Below are 16,865 nucleotides of genomic sequence, written 5' to 3' on the forward strand. Positions count from 1 at the left end.
CAACACAAAATCGGTCATTTATTTTTGTTCTTGTCATTGTTATTAGGAGGCAAAAAAATGTACAGTTACAAGAATCATTTTCCAAACAGAGGTTAAATATGAGCTGAAAAGTGTAAAAAAGGAAGAGGAACATCACTTTACAAACCATCAAATTAAACAAATAAACAAACAGAACCCAAAGAACCACCCCCCATGCTGAGTTCTCTCCCTGTGCAACTCTGCAAAATGAGAACAGAAAATGAAGTGGGCCGTGGAGGTGGGGGCCCTGGGGAGGGGCGGGAGCTGGGAGCCAGGGACAGGCAGGAGGGGGCTGCTGGGGCATGGACGCTGGCTTTCTGCCCCGTGCTCCTGGTGGTCTCTGGTACCTGGTCGTACCTGGTGGCCCTACCCAGGCTGGGGATCGAGGGGCAGGGCCTCTGGAGGCCCCTGCCAGCCTGTGGCATTCAAGCGCTGCCGGGACAAGCCAGATTGGGTGGTGAAAACACACAGGATGGGGGGCGGCCACCAGTGCCCAGGCTGGTACCTGCCCCAGGTGCCAGCCTCTACCTCTCCTGATCTGAACTTGCCCAAGTACACCTGCGTCTCCCTCCTTCCTCCTGACTACCCCCTCCCAGATCCTGAAAGGCCCCTGCAGCATCAAATGGTTGATTTTAGTCTTTGCTTAAATTAAAAAATTAAAATATATATACATATATATACTGTACACACAGGACAATAACAGAGAGTGTTGGAAAGGGAGGTACAGGAGCGACTGGGGAAGAGCCAGGGGTAGGGCCTGTGGCCCAGGGCTGCTGGGAGGGCGGCAGGGCTGGGTTAAGGGACAAAGGCAAGGGGAAGGGTGAGAAGTTAGGGGGCCAGAATAGGGGGCAATTTATTTTACAATAAAAACAGGAGTTGAAACCTCAGCAGAACAGGACTCTGGGGTCCCCAGAGGGCCCGCCTCACACTGGGTGAGGAGGGGTGGGCTTAGGGGGACGAAGGGGGTGGGCGGGGAGCTCGGCTTCAGGTTTAGATGACGACGGTCCCTGGTCTGAGGGAGAAGGGCTGCAGTCTCAGCTTCTCCGTGACTTTGAGTGTTGAATAAGCCACTGTAGGGTGATATCTGAGGGAGGAGAAGAGAACGGCTTACAAGGCCTGCAAGTGCTGGCCATGCTGGGGCGGCAGAGAGGCCCAAGACACCAAACGTAAGGGCATCAGAAGTCCAGAGGTGCCAGAGCGGTGGCACACACCTGGAGTCCCAGCTATGTGGGAAGCTCAGGTGGGAGGATCGCTTGAACCCAGGAGTGGAGTTGGAGGCTGCAGTGAGCCATGATGGCGCCACTGAACTCCAGCCTGGGTAGCAGAGCGAGACCCTTTCTCAAAAACAAACGAACAAGAATTCCAGAGCTGGCAAGCGCCACACAGCTCTGAACGGTGGTGGCGGGACCTGGTGCTGGGAAAGAGACAGAGCCACAGCATGCCAGAGCCAGCAGGGGCCTGAGAATCACCGCATCCAACTCTGGAATCTTAGAAGTGATGAGGGAAAGCCCAGAGCGGGGATGGATTTGCCCAAGATCACACAACCGCTTGGGAGGAGCTGGGACAGTGCTCAGAATCTGGGCTGCCCGGCTGCCTTTTCTACCTGAGAGCCACAGAGCTTGGACTTAAAGGAACGTGTGGAGCCAGAACTTTTGAGAGCCACGAAAACACCCAGTAAGGCCTCTTCCCTCTCCCTTTGCCCAATCCCACGCACCAATGTTGTCCTTTTCTTTGCAGGAAATGGAGTAGCAGCAGATCTCTCGGTCCTGGATGGCAGACAGATTCCTGGGGGAAACCAGAGCACAGTCGGCTGAAGCTATGATCGCCCAGGGGGTCTGGGGCTAGGGGACAGCAGGGCCTTTTTCCTACTCAAGAGGCTACAAGGAGGGGGAGGCGCCTGAAAAGGTGGGCTCTTCTGCCACCGTGTGGCTAATCCTGAGAACAGCAGCAAGCCTAAACCGTTGGTCTGGCAGTTGGGGAATTGGGAGAGCAGAAAGTAATATAAAGAGCCACCCAACTCACATTTTCTCAATCAGCTCCTTCTCATCCAATGCTCCCGGGAGGTCTCGCTTGTTACCCAGGACTAAGACCTACGGAGAAGGGAGGGTGAGGATGAGGTCTAGGGCAGCTGTGCCCAGGTTGTCTGGGTGGTGAGCTGGCCTCCTGAGCCCGTTTCCTCTCTGCGTCCCTCACCCAGGCTGGAGTGCAGTGGCAAGATCTTGGCTCACTGCAACCTCCACCTCCCAGGTTCAAGCAATGCTCTGCCTTAGCCTCCTGGGTAGCTGGGATTATAGGCACCTGCCACGGGGGTCTCACCATCTTGGCCAGGGTGGTCTTGAACTGCTGACCTTGTGATCCATCCACCTCAGCCTCCCAAAGTGCTTACAGGCATGAGCCATCACACCTGGCCGCCATGCTTGATTTTTCCCTGCCCCCAGTGACTACCCAGCCGGTCTCCCTCCCCATCCCGCTCCCTCAGGTCCGCTGACCGGGATGCCTTGCAGCTGAGGTTTGTCCAGGAGGTTGTGAAGCTCGTTCTTAGAGGCCTCAATCTTCTCCTGGTCAGCAGCATCCACCATGTACCTGGAGACAAAGGCAGGGTGGGGACAAGCATGTTGACATCACAGGCCGAGGTCGTGCAAGGAAGAGAAGGAGCTGCTGCTTGGAGGTGAGAGCCTCTGTGGCAGCTTGTCACCTTGGGACCCACGGGCTACCTTGCTTGGCTCAAGGCAGGTACTCCGAGGATGTTTCTGAATCTATGGGAGCAAAGAGCTGCAGGGATTCCTGGGGCCTGCCATTAGCTTCCAAGTGCTACTCTGGGGAAGCCGTTACTCATGTGGAAAAGCGTGGGCCCTTTAGGATTAGCTATAAATCCCTCTCAAAGTGACCCACTTATGTTTTCATGGAAAGACTAAATAAGGTTAGAGTGAAAAAAAGCAAAGGAAAATCCAGAATATTTTGTTTAGCAAGATACTTTTTGTTATCAGGTTAAAAAGTAACTTACTGTTTATTCTGAAGAATCTATTGTTTGAGCATATATATATATATCTCATAAATTATTATTATTATTTTGAGGCAGTGTCTCACTCTGTCACCCAGGCTGGAGTGCAGTGGGGTGATCTCAGCTCACTGCAACCTCTGCCTCCAGGGTTCAAGTGATTCTCCTGCCTCAGCCTCCTGAGTAGCTGGGATTATAGGCACTCACCACCACCCCTGGCTAATTTTTGTATTTTTAGTAGAGACGGGGGTCAGGCTGGTTTCGAACTCCTGACCTCGTGATCCACCCGCCTTGGCCTCCTAAAGTGCTGGGATTACACGCATGAGCCACCACGCCCGGCCTCTTATTATTATTTTTTGAGGCAAGTTCTCACTCTGTCACCCAGGCTGAAGTGCAGTGGTGGGATTACAGCTCACTGTAGCCTCGACTTCCTGGACTCAAGAGACTCTCCCACTTCAGTTGTCTGAGTAGCGGGGACTACAGGTGCGTGCCACCAGGCCCAGCTAATTTTTGTACTTTTGTAGAGATAAAGTTTTGCCATGTTACCCAGGTTGGTTTTGAACTCCTGACCTCAAGTGATCTGTTTGCCTTGGCCTCCCACTGTGCCCCACCATTTTTCAATGTTTAAAATTTATTTTATTTTTTTAAAGACAGGATCTTGCTATGTTGCCTAGGCTGGCCTTAAACTCCTGGGCTCAAGCAATCCTCCTGCCTCAGCCTCCCAAGTAGCTGGGACTACAGGTGTGTGGCACCATGCTCAGCCAAAAAGCGTTATTTTTAAAAAGCAAGAGAATGAAACATTTAAACCACACAAAATTCCAGACAGTGGTGACTTTGGGTTGGGGGAGTCAATGAAGAGGACGCACAGGTGCATCTGGCTGGTTGCTAGTCTGCTTCTTAGATTGGGTAGTGAGTGCCCAGGGCAATTGTCCACTAAGAAACAAGCAGCATGCAAAATAAAGGCAGGCCATGCACCGACACTGTGTCGTGAACCGAGAATCACGTCTAACACAGCCCTGCGCCTCGGAGATCCTTGAAGGAAGCAGGGCTGGGAGAGCCAGGTCAGCCTAGAGACCAGCGCCGCCTCCCACATACTTACACGATGGCGCTCACTCCTCGGCAGTAGCGTTCCCACATGCTGCGGAAGCGCGGCTGTCCCCCAATGTCCCAGAGCTGAGCAATAAGAGGGTGACATAGCCTCAGTAGTGGGCAGGCCACGACAACCTGTCTTGGGTCCCAAATGTCCCCTCCTATCCTGCCCTACTCTCCTCTGCCTCCCCCGCTTTCTCTTCAGTTCTCCCCTGGAAAGAGTTCACAGCTGTCTTTTCCCAGCTCCTCAGCAGGGAGACCCTGGCCTCTGCCCTCCTTTAGCTCACTCCTCCCAGGGGCCTTGGCTGCCTCCCCCAACACACACAGAGTCCTCTGCACCCTCCCACCCCTGCCCAGCCTCTGGGCTCTCACCTTGATGGTCACATTCCCTTTGGTGATTTTGCGCATGTTGAAACCCACAGTGGGGATCATGTCCTCGTTGAACTGTCCTGACTGGAAAGAAGACTCAGAATGGGAAACGGTGCAAAAATCCACAGGCTCCAGCCGCAGGCCAGGAGGCTGCGGGAACCGTGCGGACGCCAGGCCGGAGCTTCTGAGACTTCCCACCGTGGGATACTCTTGCACGTCCCTTGCTTTCAGGCAGGACTGGCCGTAGCCAACCTACGTGTCCCACCTACACCTGGGGATGCCCTGCGAAGAGCCTGCTTTTATCAGTCTCCATCTCTCTGCCTAGATGGGGGAACGTTCTTCCTCAAGTCTAACCTCCATCACTCTGTAGTGACTGACGCCACTTTCTCTCCAGTGGAGAGGAAGAAGAAATTGTACGGTCTTTTAGGCTGACTGATGGCACCATGGATGCTATGACGACCGCCGTGACCCTCACGTACACCTCTGGAGGGCCTTCCAGAGTTAGAAAACCCGAGGTAACTGGAAGATCCTGAAAAGCAGAACAATCAACCCCTGCTAACTTGAGACATTCTTCTGCTGTTTCTTATTCCGGCCCCAATTGATAAGGCCATTGGACTTTGTAATCAACCTTGGTCAACCTCGTGACTCCAGACCCTACGACCCCCTCCCAGCTTGCAAAAAAAACCACCCTAAACTATAACTTCTGTAACTTTCCACTGCTTACCCCAGCCTACAAAACCCAGTCCTATCCCACCGCCCTCCTCGGACTTTCTTTTAGGACTCGGCCCACCCACAGCCGGGTGAATAACAGCCACGTTGCTCACACAATGCCTGTTTGGGGGGGGTCTCTTCATTCAGAGCATGTGTTTTAACAGAAATTACCTCCCAGGAAGAGAACTCCAAGAATGTCGTGTTCTAATAGTTAAGGAGGATCTCAAAGAAAGCAGACATATTTTCAAACTAAAGAGTCAAACTTGGGGCAGAGTAATTGGCCATCCCTCAAAATGGCCAATTTTGAGGGATGCCAAGCAATTCCTGGATTCTCCACAGTTTGGTTTACTTGTACCGCACTGCCATTGTGGGGAAGGATAACCCACACTCTATATTGCCTGCTTACTTACGTACATGTCTCCTCACTAGAAGGAACATTTCAGGGGGAATCTATAGTAACAGCATTAGTAAATGTTTGCTGAATACAGAGGGGTGGGGGCCTGACTGTAACTCCATCCCCCAAAACCCATTCTATATTGTCTCTAAGATCTCTGGATTCTTCTAAATGAGCTACAGGCTTCAAATGAGACCAGACCCAACTCCCTCCCAGTCCCTATCTCCGTGTTCACAGGTAGGACACTTCTGCTTATCCCCTGGAAGCAGGCTAAAGAGATGGGGCTCACTCAACTTTGAACCTGAAGGTGACAGCCCTGTTCCTTTTTTTTGAGATAGAGTCTTGCTCTGTCGCCCAGGCTGGAGTGCAATGGGGCGATCTCAGCTCACTGCAGCCTCCATCTCCCGGGCTCAAGCCTCCATCTCCTGCCTCAGCCTCCCAAGTAGCTGAGACCACAGGCATGTGCCACCACAGCCAGCTAATTTTTGTATTTTTAGTAGAGACAGGGTTTCACCATTTTGGCCACGATGGTCTCGAACTCCTAATCTGCCTGCCTGGGCCTCCCAAAGTGCTAGGATTACAGGAGTGAACCATGGTGCTCAGCCAAGCCCTGTTCCTTTACCATCCTCCCCACAACCTGGCTTTTTTTTTTTTTTTTTTTTTTGAGATAGAGTCTTACTATGTAACCTAGGATGGAGTGCAATGGCACGATCTTGGCTCACTGCAACCTCTGCCTCCCAGGCTCAAGCGATTCTCCCCCCTCAGCTTCCCAAGTAGCTGGGATTACAGGCACCTGCCATCATGACTGGCTAATTTTTGTATTTTTAGGTGAGATGGGGTTTCACCATGTTGACCAGGCTGGTCTCGAACTCCTGACCTCAGGTGATACACCCACCTTGGCCTCCCAAAGTGCTGGGATTACAGGCATGAGCCACCGTGCCCGGCTACAATGCCTTTTTCTCCCACCAGCTGGCAGGAATACTTTGCCTTGGGTTACATAAAGAGATCAGGGGCTCTGACCATTAGCCAAGGCGTAGGAGATGATCGACTCTTATTTGGTGCCTCCAAGTCCACATGAAGACTCCTGATGTCCCATCTGAATAGCGCTTGGATTCCCATGTATCTGCAGAAACCGCCCATTCATCAGGGCCCTAGGATGATGTAAGAATTGACTGACACCCAGGGACAAGGTAGAGCAGCGGTTTCCAACCTGAGGTCCACAGTTGGGCTTCAGAGATTCCCTGAATTCCCTGAAATTGTACACAATCTGTGTGTGCAAAGTTTTGTTTGTATGTATGTTTTTCTGGAGAAAGGGTCTCTAACTTCTCTCAGATATCAGAAAGGTCTGAGAGCCCCCAAAGATAGGAACCACTGAGGAAGAGGGAGTGGCTTCTCCTGGCTAAGCAGGGAGAATTAATTGTGCTGGGATTACCCAGACCCCAGCAGCAGGCTGCAGTCTACCCCATCCTCATCCCTGCTGGTTAAGAACATCGAGTGCGAGGAAGGAGGCCCCGTTCTTGTTTATCACTCATGCCGGGGGAGCTTGGACAAGAAACTTGAACTTTTCTGGGCCTCAGGGTTTCTGAATGTAAAATTGGGGAGAAGGGTTTCGGTCTCCTAGGAACTGTAACTGACTCACAAAGTGCTTGGAAATGGTTTCGACGTAGCACGGGGAACCATCACTGCTCTTTGGCAACTAGAAGATTCACAGGCTACCAAGTAAATGAGAAGCCCAGCCTGGCAGAATGTGATGCTGGCAGAGGGGGTGCTGGGAGGCTCCCCAGCACCAGTAGGTCCTGCTCAGCTGTGAATCGGAGCTGAGATGGAATCAGATTATGACTTAATTTCCCTACTAACGCCTCCCTGTCGTGAGAGCTCCTCATTGAAGGTTGGAAGTAACCTCAAGTCATGCAGCCCAACCTCTTGTCTCAGACTTGAATCCCTTCTGCCCCATTCCCTCTTCGGTCAGTTCCAACTCTCAGAAAATTCATTATATTGAGTTAAAAATCTGGTGAGGCATGGTGGCTCATACCTGTAATTTCAGCACTTTGGGAGGCCAAGGAGGGCAGATCACCTGAGGTCAGGAGTTCGAGACCAGCCTGGCCAACATGACAAAGCCCCATCTCTCCTAAAAATACAAAAATTAGCTGGGTTTGGTGGCATATGCCTGTAATCCTAGCTACTTGGGAGGCTGAGGCAGGAGAATCGCTTGAGCCTGGGAGGTGGAGGTTGCAGTGAGCTGACGTCGCGCCACTGCAATCCAGCCTGAGAGATAGAGTGAGACTCCATCTCAAAAAAAAAAAAAAAAAATTCATCATTCCTAGAATGTCCACCCATTGTTCCTGAGTCCCCTTGGGCACTCCAAGACTAGTTATTTCACAGGACAGTCTTTGAGACTTTTAAATATTTGAAAATGACCCTATTGTTTCCCTAGGACAAAACATGTCTCACTTTTCTAGCATCACAACTTTTTCAGAGCTCAAATGATGTTTTGGGTTCTTTTTTTTTTTTGAGATGGAGTTTCGCTCTTATTGCTCAGGCTGGAGTGCAGTGGTGGCGCCATCTCAGCTCACTGTAGCCTCTGCCTCCTGAGTTCAAGCGATTCTCCTGCCTCGGCCTCTCAAGTAGCTGGGATTACAGGCAGCCGCCACCGTGCCAGGCTAATTTTTGTATTTTTAGTAGAGACGAGGTTTTGCCATGTTGGCCAGGCTGGTCTCAAACTCCTACCCTCAGGTGATCCGCCCGCCTTGGCCTCCCAAAGTGCTGGGATTACAGGCATGAGCTACAGTGCCTGGTGATGTTTTAGGTTCTTAGAAGCATTGTATATAATTTCTTTCTTTTTTTTTTTTTTTGAGACGGAGTTTTGCTGTTGTTACCCAGACTGGAGTGCAATGGCACGATCTCGGCTCACCGCAACCTCTGCCTTCTGGGTTCAAGCAATTCTCCTGCCTTAGCCTCCTGAGTAGCTGGGACTACAGGCGCGCACCACCATGCCCATCTAGTTTTGGTATTTTTAGCAGAGACGGGGTTTCACCTTGTTGACAAGGATGGTCTCGATCTCTTGACCTCGTGATCCACCCACCTCGGCCTCCCAAAGTGCTGGGATTATAGGCGTGAGCCACCGCGCCCGGCCTTGTATATAATTTCTTTCCAGTTCACATTAACCTGCTGAGCAGCTAGACACACTAAACTCAATTTCTATTTACAGTCAGACCTCATAGAGTGAGTAGAAAAAACCCAATGAAGAAAGATCTGAGACAAACAGAGGCCAAATGAACAGGCAAAGGTAATTCAGAAATTCAGTGGTAGGCATGGGAACAGAGCCCAGGGGTCCCAACTGTGGGTTTCTTTCTGGAAGACACTCAACTGTGATTCTACTCAGGGTGGGCAGGAATGCCAGTGTGGCAGTCCCAGAGGATCTGAAAACACTGGATGGACCGGGACACTGGAATTCCAACTGCAGCCCACATGGGGTGGTTTTCCTTGGGAAGCCTCTTTAAAGAAGAGAATTTAGCTTGTCTGCTCTTTTAGAATGTACCAGCAGAAGTGGCAAATTTAACATAAAAAAGGGGAACATGTGGGCTGGAGATGGGGGACTTTTCCTGTACATCACAGAAACTCTTGTCTCTGGCAGGGGAATTTGGGACTCTTAGGTTCTGTTTCTGGCCTGCTATAGTCTCCAACTCTCTGGATATGAGGCTGGTCTAGAGGGGCAGACCCAGAAACCGAACCCACCTGGGTACCTGTGGGTCCCTGTCTCAGAGCACAGTGTAATAACACCCCGGGGAACGAGGAGGTACCTAGGCCCCGCTGCCTTTCCCCGACCTAAACGCCTAGAAGCCGAGCCACCCAGGCCCGCAGATTCAGGTGGGAGTACAGGTATTGTGTGCCTGCTCTGGGAACCCAAAAGCCATAGTCGATGCCAAGTTTAACCAGAGGGTCTCTGACCTCAAGGGCAGAGCCTGGGTAGACAGAGCCCAGGAGCACTAGCTCCGGAAACCATTGTGCCAAAACCGCAGCATTGGCTCGAAGACGCTGCCCTGTTAGGCCGGGAACCAGGAGATGCTGGGCTGAGGAAGGGCAGAGGTCATTGGCAGAGCACGTTTGGGAAAGGAAGCCAGAGCTCAATTGTACAACTATGGGGTGCCTGCCCCTGGAGCCTTCCATCTGCCTTCATGCCTCAGGTCCAGTGAAGTGAGATGCTAAGACCTGTCCAGAGGCCCATCTTCTGCAAGGCAGGGCAACAACACGGGCAGCTGGGTTACCTCGGCGGGCGGGACACAGTTCTCTGCTGACCTCTCTTATCAGTATCTCTGGTTATTATCTGGCCAATTCACAGTTGTTGGCAACCTCAGCTTTGGGACTGGGGCCAGGTCCCTGGACAACCCCAGCCCCTATCCCATGCTTCTTCAACCCACAAGCCCTGTCTAGCCTGGCTCTGACAGGCAGGCCGCAGCCATTACTGCAGCCTCAGCTCACACCCATGGAGCTCATCTTCCCCTTTTTTTGAGAGAGATTTTAACTCCTTCCCAACCACTCGCCTGGCACTGAAAGACTCGTACAATCACCCACTTGAGTGTTGACTACCCACGGCCCTTCGAGCCACTCCCCGGGCCCCAGCGGGCAGTGCCCCTGCACCCCATCCTCTCTTGTCGGGAGCACCTCCTCCCGCAACTTCGGAGCAGGACGGAGTCTCCAAACTCCCGTTACCATGGCATCCTCCCTGGACCCCCGATAGACACTGCGGGTCGGAGAGAGGTTGAGGAGGACTCTGGGCTGCAGCCAAGGGCCTCAGCTGACTCCTCTACCCCCGGGGATACCTCCCTTCCCCCTCAATAGGCCAGGGGCTTCCTCTTCCGGCAAGGAGGGGTTAAGCCCTCTGGGTGGGGCTGGGCTTGCCCCGGACCCCTTCCCAAGCCACTCGGCCTACCCTTGACTCTCTGCCCGCGGGACAGGAAGGCCCCGGCACTTTCGCCCCGTCATGTCCCAGTGCGCGGGGGCTAGAGGGGGCCCGCCTCAGCCGGCGGCTGGTCCCTCTTGCCTCGACAGCCCCTCGGTGCCGCCTGCCCCGTGGCATCGGCCCTGTCGGTTCGCCCCCCTTCCCCTGCCCCCAGCCGTGCAGTACCCGCCCGAGTGGAAGAGCGGGTCGCGCGCCGCCGGGTCCCCCACTGCGCGGGCCGTACTAGGCCCCAAGCGCTCGGGGCCGGCTCCTCCCCCGCCCGGCGCCCGGCCGTGCCCGGCCATGCCAGGCGGCGACCCCGGCTCAGCAGGGCGCGGCGCGGGCGGAGACAGGCCCGACCCGCGGCCCGAGCCCAGGGACTCCGCGCCCGGCGCCCTCGTACCGCGATCACGTTGACGAAGGTGGTCTTGCCCGAGTACTGAAGCCCGACCAGCGTGAGCTCCATCTCCTCCTTCCAGAACAGGGCCTTGAACCAGTCCAGCAGCTTGTTGAACAAAGCGATCATGGTCGCTGCCGCCGGCCCCGCCCGGTGCCGGGTCCCCGCCGCCCCTCGCTGCCCTCGCGCTGCGGCCCGGAGCGGCCCCTCCCCAGTACGTCCCGGGTCCCGCGGCTCGGTGCGGGCGGAGGCTCGAGCGCGGCGGCGGAGGACTCGCTGCCCCGGAATCGGCTCGCCGATGGGTGTGGCTTCAGCGCCCTCCTCCTCCGTCGCCGCCGCCGCCCTCCCGCGCGGTCCGGCCGTGTCCTGCTCGCACCCGAGCGCGCGCTCCTCCCCCGCCAGAGCTGGGGGCCAGGGGCCGCACCCGCAGGTGGGGTGGGCGGGGAACCTGCAGCTTCACCGGCGGGGGTTGACTGGCAGCTGGCGTCGAAGGGCGCTTGGGGAGTGGGGTCTAATTTATTTCTCTCCTGTCCCTGGCTGCAGCGACCGGACTGACACCCCCTTTCTTAAAGGGTGGTGGGCTCGAGGTGGGTGAGGTCCCAGTTAAGCAGGAGCCTTTTCAGGTTGAAGGAGGGTGGGTCACCCACTTTCCAGGACACGAAGATGAGATCCCTACGACAGGGACGCAAATGGAGGGTTTTTTGTCCCTGAACCTTGCCTCTGAGCATCCCTGGGTACAGTCCCATCCTCTCAAATGCACCCAGTGCTGAGAGACAACCGTATTTGGGTCTTTTCCTACTCCATCTTGTTTTGTTCATCACAATTTACCCTGACCACTTGTTAGGAAGCCTCTGACCCCGAGTGAAACGGACGCTTGAACTTGATCCCGATTTTTACCAGCATCCCCAAGATCCGGAAACAGATACAGTCCTGCGGTGGGGGCGGTTTCCAGTGAGGAACATCTGTGACAAAGGAACATGTTGGCCTGTTTTGGTGACAAGCAGAGTATTCTTCAGGAGAAGTGATAGTGGGTGTGGAGTGCCTGAAAAGATGCCCCCCTCCCGCCACCCTCCTTGCAGGACCCACCCAAAAGGTCTGCGCAGGCCGGCTGACAACCCCAGCTGGCCGTCCCTGTAGGCCCAGGCTTCTGGCAGTCCCCAGCCTATGCTGGCTGCCTGTTGGGATTTGGTTTCCGAATGTAGTCACATGTAGTCTATAGTCAAAAGTGGGTAAAGTATCAGTATCAATCATATCTGTCCAATCAACCCGAGTTAGATGACCCCAAATAGTCAAAGTTACCAAAGCAGAAGAATCAAAAGGTCTTGGGCTAGCATAATATTCTTGGGGTTTTTTAGACAAGGTTTCACTGTGTCACCCAGGCTGCAGTGCAGTGGCGCAATCTCAACTCACTGTGACCTCCACCTCCTCGGGATGAGGTGATTCTCCCACCTCAGCCTCCTGAGTAGCTGGGGGACTACAGGTATGTGCCGCCATGCCCGCCTAATTTTTGTATATTTTGTAGAGACGGGGTATTGCCATGTTGTCCAGGCTGGTTTCGAAGCCCTGAGCTCAAGCAATCTGTCTGCCTCACCCTCCCAAAGTGCTGGGATTACAGGCGTGAGCCACAGCCCCCCACCAATATTCTGGTTTATTAATCACCATCTTTCCAACCTCTGTCTTTTATAAGGCCCTCTCCAGCTCCTAAGATAAAGGCTATTGGGCTGAATGTTTGTGCCCCCAAAATTCATAGGTTGAAGTCCTAGTCCCTAAGGTGATGGTACTGGGAGGTGATGAAGTCATGAGGGTAGAGCCTTATCAAAGGGGCCAGTGAAGTTGGGGGGAAGAACACCAGCCCACAACCTTTTCACCATTCAAGGACAGAAAGAAGGCTCTGCCTAGGAACCAGACACGTCTTCAAGGGCCTGGATCCCAGACTTCCCAGCCTCCAGAACTGTGAGCAATACATTTCTGTTGTTTAGAAGCCTCCTGGTTTATGGTAGTGTGAATTGTTACATCTGCCTGAGTAGACTATGACGTCTGCTGCTGTCTCACTTTCTAAATTGACTTTGGTTTCACCTTATTGTATGTCCTTGGAAGTACTAGAAAAGTGCATATCCCAAGGGCAAAGATTTGTAGCCTGCCTGTCCCTGGTTTGCAGAGTCTTTCGCTCTCTCCTGCTACAAAGAGGCCCCAGAGGCCCGAGAAGAAGATGGAAAGAAGGAATGAGTCAGTCATCCAAGAATTCTTTATTTTCCCACTTGGTTACTGTTCTGGAGCTTGTACCCTCTGAGCTCTGAGGGGGTTGGGGTGACAGTGCCAGGGAGGGCCTGTGGGGCTATGCTATTGCTTCCCTACAGGCTGGCTCTGAGCCCAGGAGAGGATCAGGCACTTGAGAGCCCCCCACCTCGCCTCATTGGCATAGAGTTGTGCCTCTCACAGGGCTCAGGGGAGGTGGAGGTGCGGGCGAGTCCACCCCAGGCCTGTAAGGAAGGAGGAGCTCCTCCGTAAGGCCAAGCAGAAGCATTAGGGAAATCATCCTCAGTTTCAGCACTGCATGTTCTTCAGGAGAGAAGTCCTGAGTGAGGAAGCCCAGCTGTTCTCCAGATCTAGCTCCTACGGTTTCCACAGAGAACTGGTAGCAACCAAGGCAGCTCTCAGGGGCGGCATGCGGGTGATGCGGCATCTCACCTTCATCCCCATCTCAGGATGGGCAGCCAGTGTCAGATTCAAGGAGGACGAATCCTGAGGTGTGGAGTTCAGTCCTGAGATAGACCTGAGGTGCCCTGGAAATTGTTGATGCCGAGATGGATGAGGGGCGTTAGTTCTCTGGGGTAGATGGTGAGGGGTCCCGATTCCGTCCAGCCTCCATGTTTGCATGGATGGTTATGACCCTGATTGTTTTTGGAAACAACCAAGCTCTCCAGGTGTATTCAGCAAATGCAGGGTAGAGAGGGCCATGGCCCACCGTGGTTGGTTTTCTAAAACCAGACTGAGCACTTTGCCTCCTCTTCTCCCCTTGCCTCCTTTCTTTTCTTTCTTTTGAGATGGAGTTTCGCTCTTGTCACCCAGGCTGGAGTGCAGTGGTGCAATCTCAGCTCACTGCAAATTCCGCCTCCCGGTTTCAAGTGATTCTCCTGCCTCAGCCTCCTGAGTAGCTGGGATTACAGGCACTTACCACCACACCAGGCTAATTTTTTGTAATTACCTGACCTCAGGTGATCTGCCCGCCTTGGCCTCCCAAAGTGCTGGGATTACAGGCGTGAGCCACTGCACCCGGCTCCCCTTTCTTTTGCCTTCCTGCATACCCAGGGTATTATCTGAGCCATAGAAGCAGAACAGAGACTGCTGAGAGCCTCCCTAAGAGTAGTTGGCGGGAGTGGCCAGCAACCACAGAGGCAGGAGCAGCCCTCTTTGCCTCTGAGTAGCCTCGCATGTTCCCTCTTCCAGATTTCAACTGCCAGGCCTGGTCACCTCTGTAGCCTACTCTCAGGACACATGGGTGGAGGCAAGGGCAACCTCAGTCCTTGTTTTTACTTTTGATCGTGGTTGTCCAGCCCTTCTGATGTGTGGTCAGGGAGCAGAGTCACTGCTAGGATGTTGAAACTTGGAGATCAGGACCAGACTTTTCCCCACTCTCGCATCTGGCCTGTGCTCGGGCAGGGCCTCAGGTGAAGGATGATCTTGGAATCACCCTTTTGTCAGCCCCAGGAAGGGGATACAGCTGCAGTGGCTTCTAGAAACTTCTCTTACTTCTTTTCCCTTATGGCAGCTAAGCACTTAATGTTCATGTTATAGAAGAGGAAACTAAAGCTCACAAAGAGTGTCGTAGAGAAGACCAGGACACCTGGGCTTCCTGTCTTTAAGTTCAGAGAGACATTGGAGGTTCCCCCTACTGTCCATCCGGGGCCAACAGAGGAAGCAGAGGAGTGGCCAGTGGTGAAGACTGGAATCTGGCCCCTTGTCCTTGCTGATGTGCTTTCTGTGACTGCAAGCGCCACTGAGGAGGCACTTCTTTCCCACACTCACCCATAAGGTACTCCCGGATCACTCGGCCCACTTTCCCCAGACCCACCTTCCCAGGCTTGAGGGAGGTGGGCACCTGGGCCATTAGAGGGTGGCAGGGGTCAGGGGCTGGGTTCCTCGGGCAGCTGGCCTGCATACAGGGCCAAAGTGTGGTGCAGGAACTGGTACTGCTCTGCCGTCTGGATCATCCCCCCTCTGCAAGGAGAAACACACAGACCATAAGTGAAGGAGGGTCAGGGTGCTAGCTGAACAGCTCCAGCCAAACATCCTCGTGGTCCTACTGGGAAAGTCCCGACTTTCTCAAAGAACACGCCAACACCTCTACCTATATTCATATTTCCTTTCCTTTTCTTTTTTTGAGATGAAGTCTCACTCTGTTGCCCAGGCTGGAGTGCAGTGATATGATCTCAGCTCACTGCAACCTCCACCTCCCAGGTTCAAGTGATTCTCCTGCCTCAATCTCCTGAGTAGCTGGGATTACAGGCATGTGCCACCATGCCCAGCTAATTTTTCTGTTTTTAGTAGAGATGCAGTTTCACCATGTTGCCCAGGTCACTTGAACTCCTGACCTCAAGTGATCTGCCTGTCTCAGGCTCCCAAAGTGCTGGGATTACAGACATGAGCAACCTATATTCATCTTTTCTACTTGCTACTCCTCCTTGCTGCCCCCCAGATCTGCTTTGAGAGAAGTCCTCTGCCCCTTACACGTGGCTTGGTGTGCTGAGGGTGATGCCCCATGTTGATACTTGGTCTTCCCTAATCCACTCAGCTCCTGGGACAAAACCAGACCTCTGAAGCCTTGGGGGTCAGGCCAGGAATACTCCTGAGCCTCAAGTTTCCTTCTTTTTTTTTTTTTTGAGATGGAGTTTTGCTCTTGTTGCCCAGGCTGGAATGCAATGGCATGATTTCGACTCACTGCAACCTCTGCCTCTCGGGTTCAAGTGATTCTCCTGTCTCAGCCACCCAAGTAGCTGGGATTACAGGCATGTGCCACCATGTCTGGCTAATTTTTTGTATTTTTAGTAGAGAAAGGGTTTCTCCACGTTGGTCAGGCTGGTTTCAAACTCCTGACCTCAGGTGATCCGCCTGCCTCTGCCTCCCAAAGTGCTGGGATTACAGGTGTGAGCCACTGCACCCAGCAACTTTATTCATCTTTGCTTTCTTTCTTTCTTTTTTTTTTTCAGATGGAGTCTCACTCTGTCACCAGGCTGGGGTGCAGTGGCGTGATGTTGGCTCACTACAACCTCCACCTCCCAGGTTAAAGGGAATCTCCTATCTCAGCCTCCTGAGTAGCTAGGATTACAGGTGCATGCCACCATAACCAGCTAATTTTTGTATTTTTAGTGGAGACGGTGTTTCACCATGTTGGACAGGCTGGTCTCGAACTCCTGACCTCGTGATCTGCCTGCCTGAACCTCCCAAAGTGCTGGGACTACAGGCATGAGCCACCGCACCCAGCAAGTTTCTTTCTTTCCAATAATCTTAAAAGTAAAAATAATGATTTTACACATTTGTACAGTAGTTTTCATTTCCAAAACACTTTCATATAAGTTAATTCATTTCTTACAACAGTTCTCTGGGGGAAGGAGCCATTATCTCTCTCTAGATAAAGTAGGGGCCAGGCACAGTGGCTTAAGCTTGTAATCCCAGCACTTTGTGAAGCCAAGGGGGCATTATTGAGCTCAGGAGTTCAAGACTAGTCTGGGCAGCATAGTAAGACCCCATCTCTATTATTAAAAAAAAGAAGAAGAAAGAAAGAAAGAAAAAGAAATGGGGGCTCAGAGAAATCTAGTGACATCTCAGTGAGACAGAAGTCCGAATCTGAATACTGGCTCTGTCTCCGCCTAGTGAGCTGACATCTCAGTGAGACAGAAGTCCGAATCTGAATACTGGCTCTGTCTCCACCTAGTGAGCTTCTTTGCACTAC

The 16,865-nt window shown here is 53.1% G+C and overlaps 3 protein-coding genes across 19 annotated transcripts in view; 1 reads left to right on the plus strand and 2 right to left on the minus strand.

Moving 5' to 3' along the window:
- On the minus strand, positions 1-11,221 carry ARL8A (ARF like GTPase 8A). Of its 2 annotated transcripts, none has more exons than XM_035281476.2 (7): positions 10,922-11,221; positions 4,478-4,558; positions 4,116-4,189; positions 2,508-2,601; positions 2,041-2,108; positions 1,733-1,803; positions 1-1,102 (listed from the first exon to the last, which is right to left on the minus strand). In XM_035281476.2, exons 1-7 carry the CDS (start codon positions 11,042-11,044, stop codon positions 1,053-1,055), a joined length of 561 nt encoding a protein of 186 aa, XP_035137367.1. In that variant the 5' UTR covers positions 11,045-11,221; the 3' UTR covers positions 1-1,052. The 2 variants fall into 2 exon arrangements, with proteins under 2 accessions (XP_035137367.1, XP_035137365.1); XM_035281474.2 differs by lacking the exon at positions 10,922-11,221 and adding an exon at positions 10,510-10,767.
- On the plus strand, positions 10,790-14,479 carry LOC144580388 (uncharacterized). The gene is made up of 2 exons (XM_078356836.1): positions 10,790-11,502; positions 12,792-14,479. Exons 1-2 carry the CDS (start codon positions 11,043-11,045, stop codon positions 12,812-12,814), a joined length of 483 nt encoding a protein of 160 aa, XP_078212962.1. The 5' UTR covers positions 10,790-11,042; the 3' UTR covers positions 12,815-14,479.
- Positions 13,143-16,865, minus strand: part of PTPN7 (protein tyrosine phosphatase non-receptor type 7) — a 16,280-nt gene continuing 12,557 nt past the window's right edge. For all 16 annotated transcript variants that reach the window (XM_078356835.1, XM_078356830.1, XM_078356834.1 and 13 more), the window contains one exon: positions 13,143-15,133. In XM_078356835.1, the coding sequence (XP_078212961.1) occupies positions 15,040-15,133 (94 nt within the window). In that variant the 3' untranslated portion in view covers positions 13,143-15,039. The remainder of the gene's footprint in view (positions 15,134-16,865) is intronic.

Source organism: Callithrix jacchus, chromosome 19, assembly GCF_049354715.1.
Source record: "Callithrix jacchus isolate 240 chromosome 19, calJac240_pri, whole genome shotgun sequence".
NCBI classification, from domain to species: Eukaryota; Metazoa; Chordata; class Mammalia; order Primates; family Cebidae; genus Callithrix; species Callithrix jacchus.

What these genes read in the sequence shown, in the direction of transcription:
- LOC144580388 (XM_078356836.1), top strand. Translation starts at nt 11,043, where the DNA reads ATGGTCGCTGCCGCCGGCCCCGCCCGGTGCCGGGTCCCCGCCGCCCCT. An exon ending in TAAAGGGTGGTGGGCTCGAG is followed by an intron (nt 11,503 to 12,791) that starts GTGGGTGAGGTC and finishes TCACCATTCAAG; the next exon opens with GACAGAAAGAAGGCTCTGCC.
- ARL8A (XM_035281474.2), bottom strand. Translation starts at nt 10,656, where the DNA reads ATGCCACGGGGCAGGCGGCACCGAGGGGCTGTCGAGGCAAGAGGGACC. An exon ending in CGAGGAGTGAGCGCCATCGT is followed by an intron (nt 2,602 to 4,115) that starts GTAAGTATGTGG and finishes CTTTGTCTCCAG; the next exon opens with GTACATGGTGGATGCTGCTG. An exon ending in CAAAGAAAAGGACAACATTG is followed by an intron (nt 1,103 to 1,732) that starts GTGCGTGGGATT and finishes CTCCTCCCTCAG; the next exon opens with ATATCACCCTACAGTGGCTT.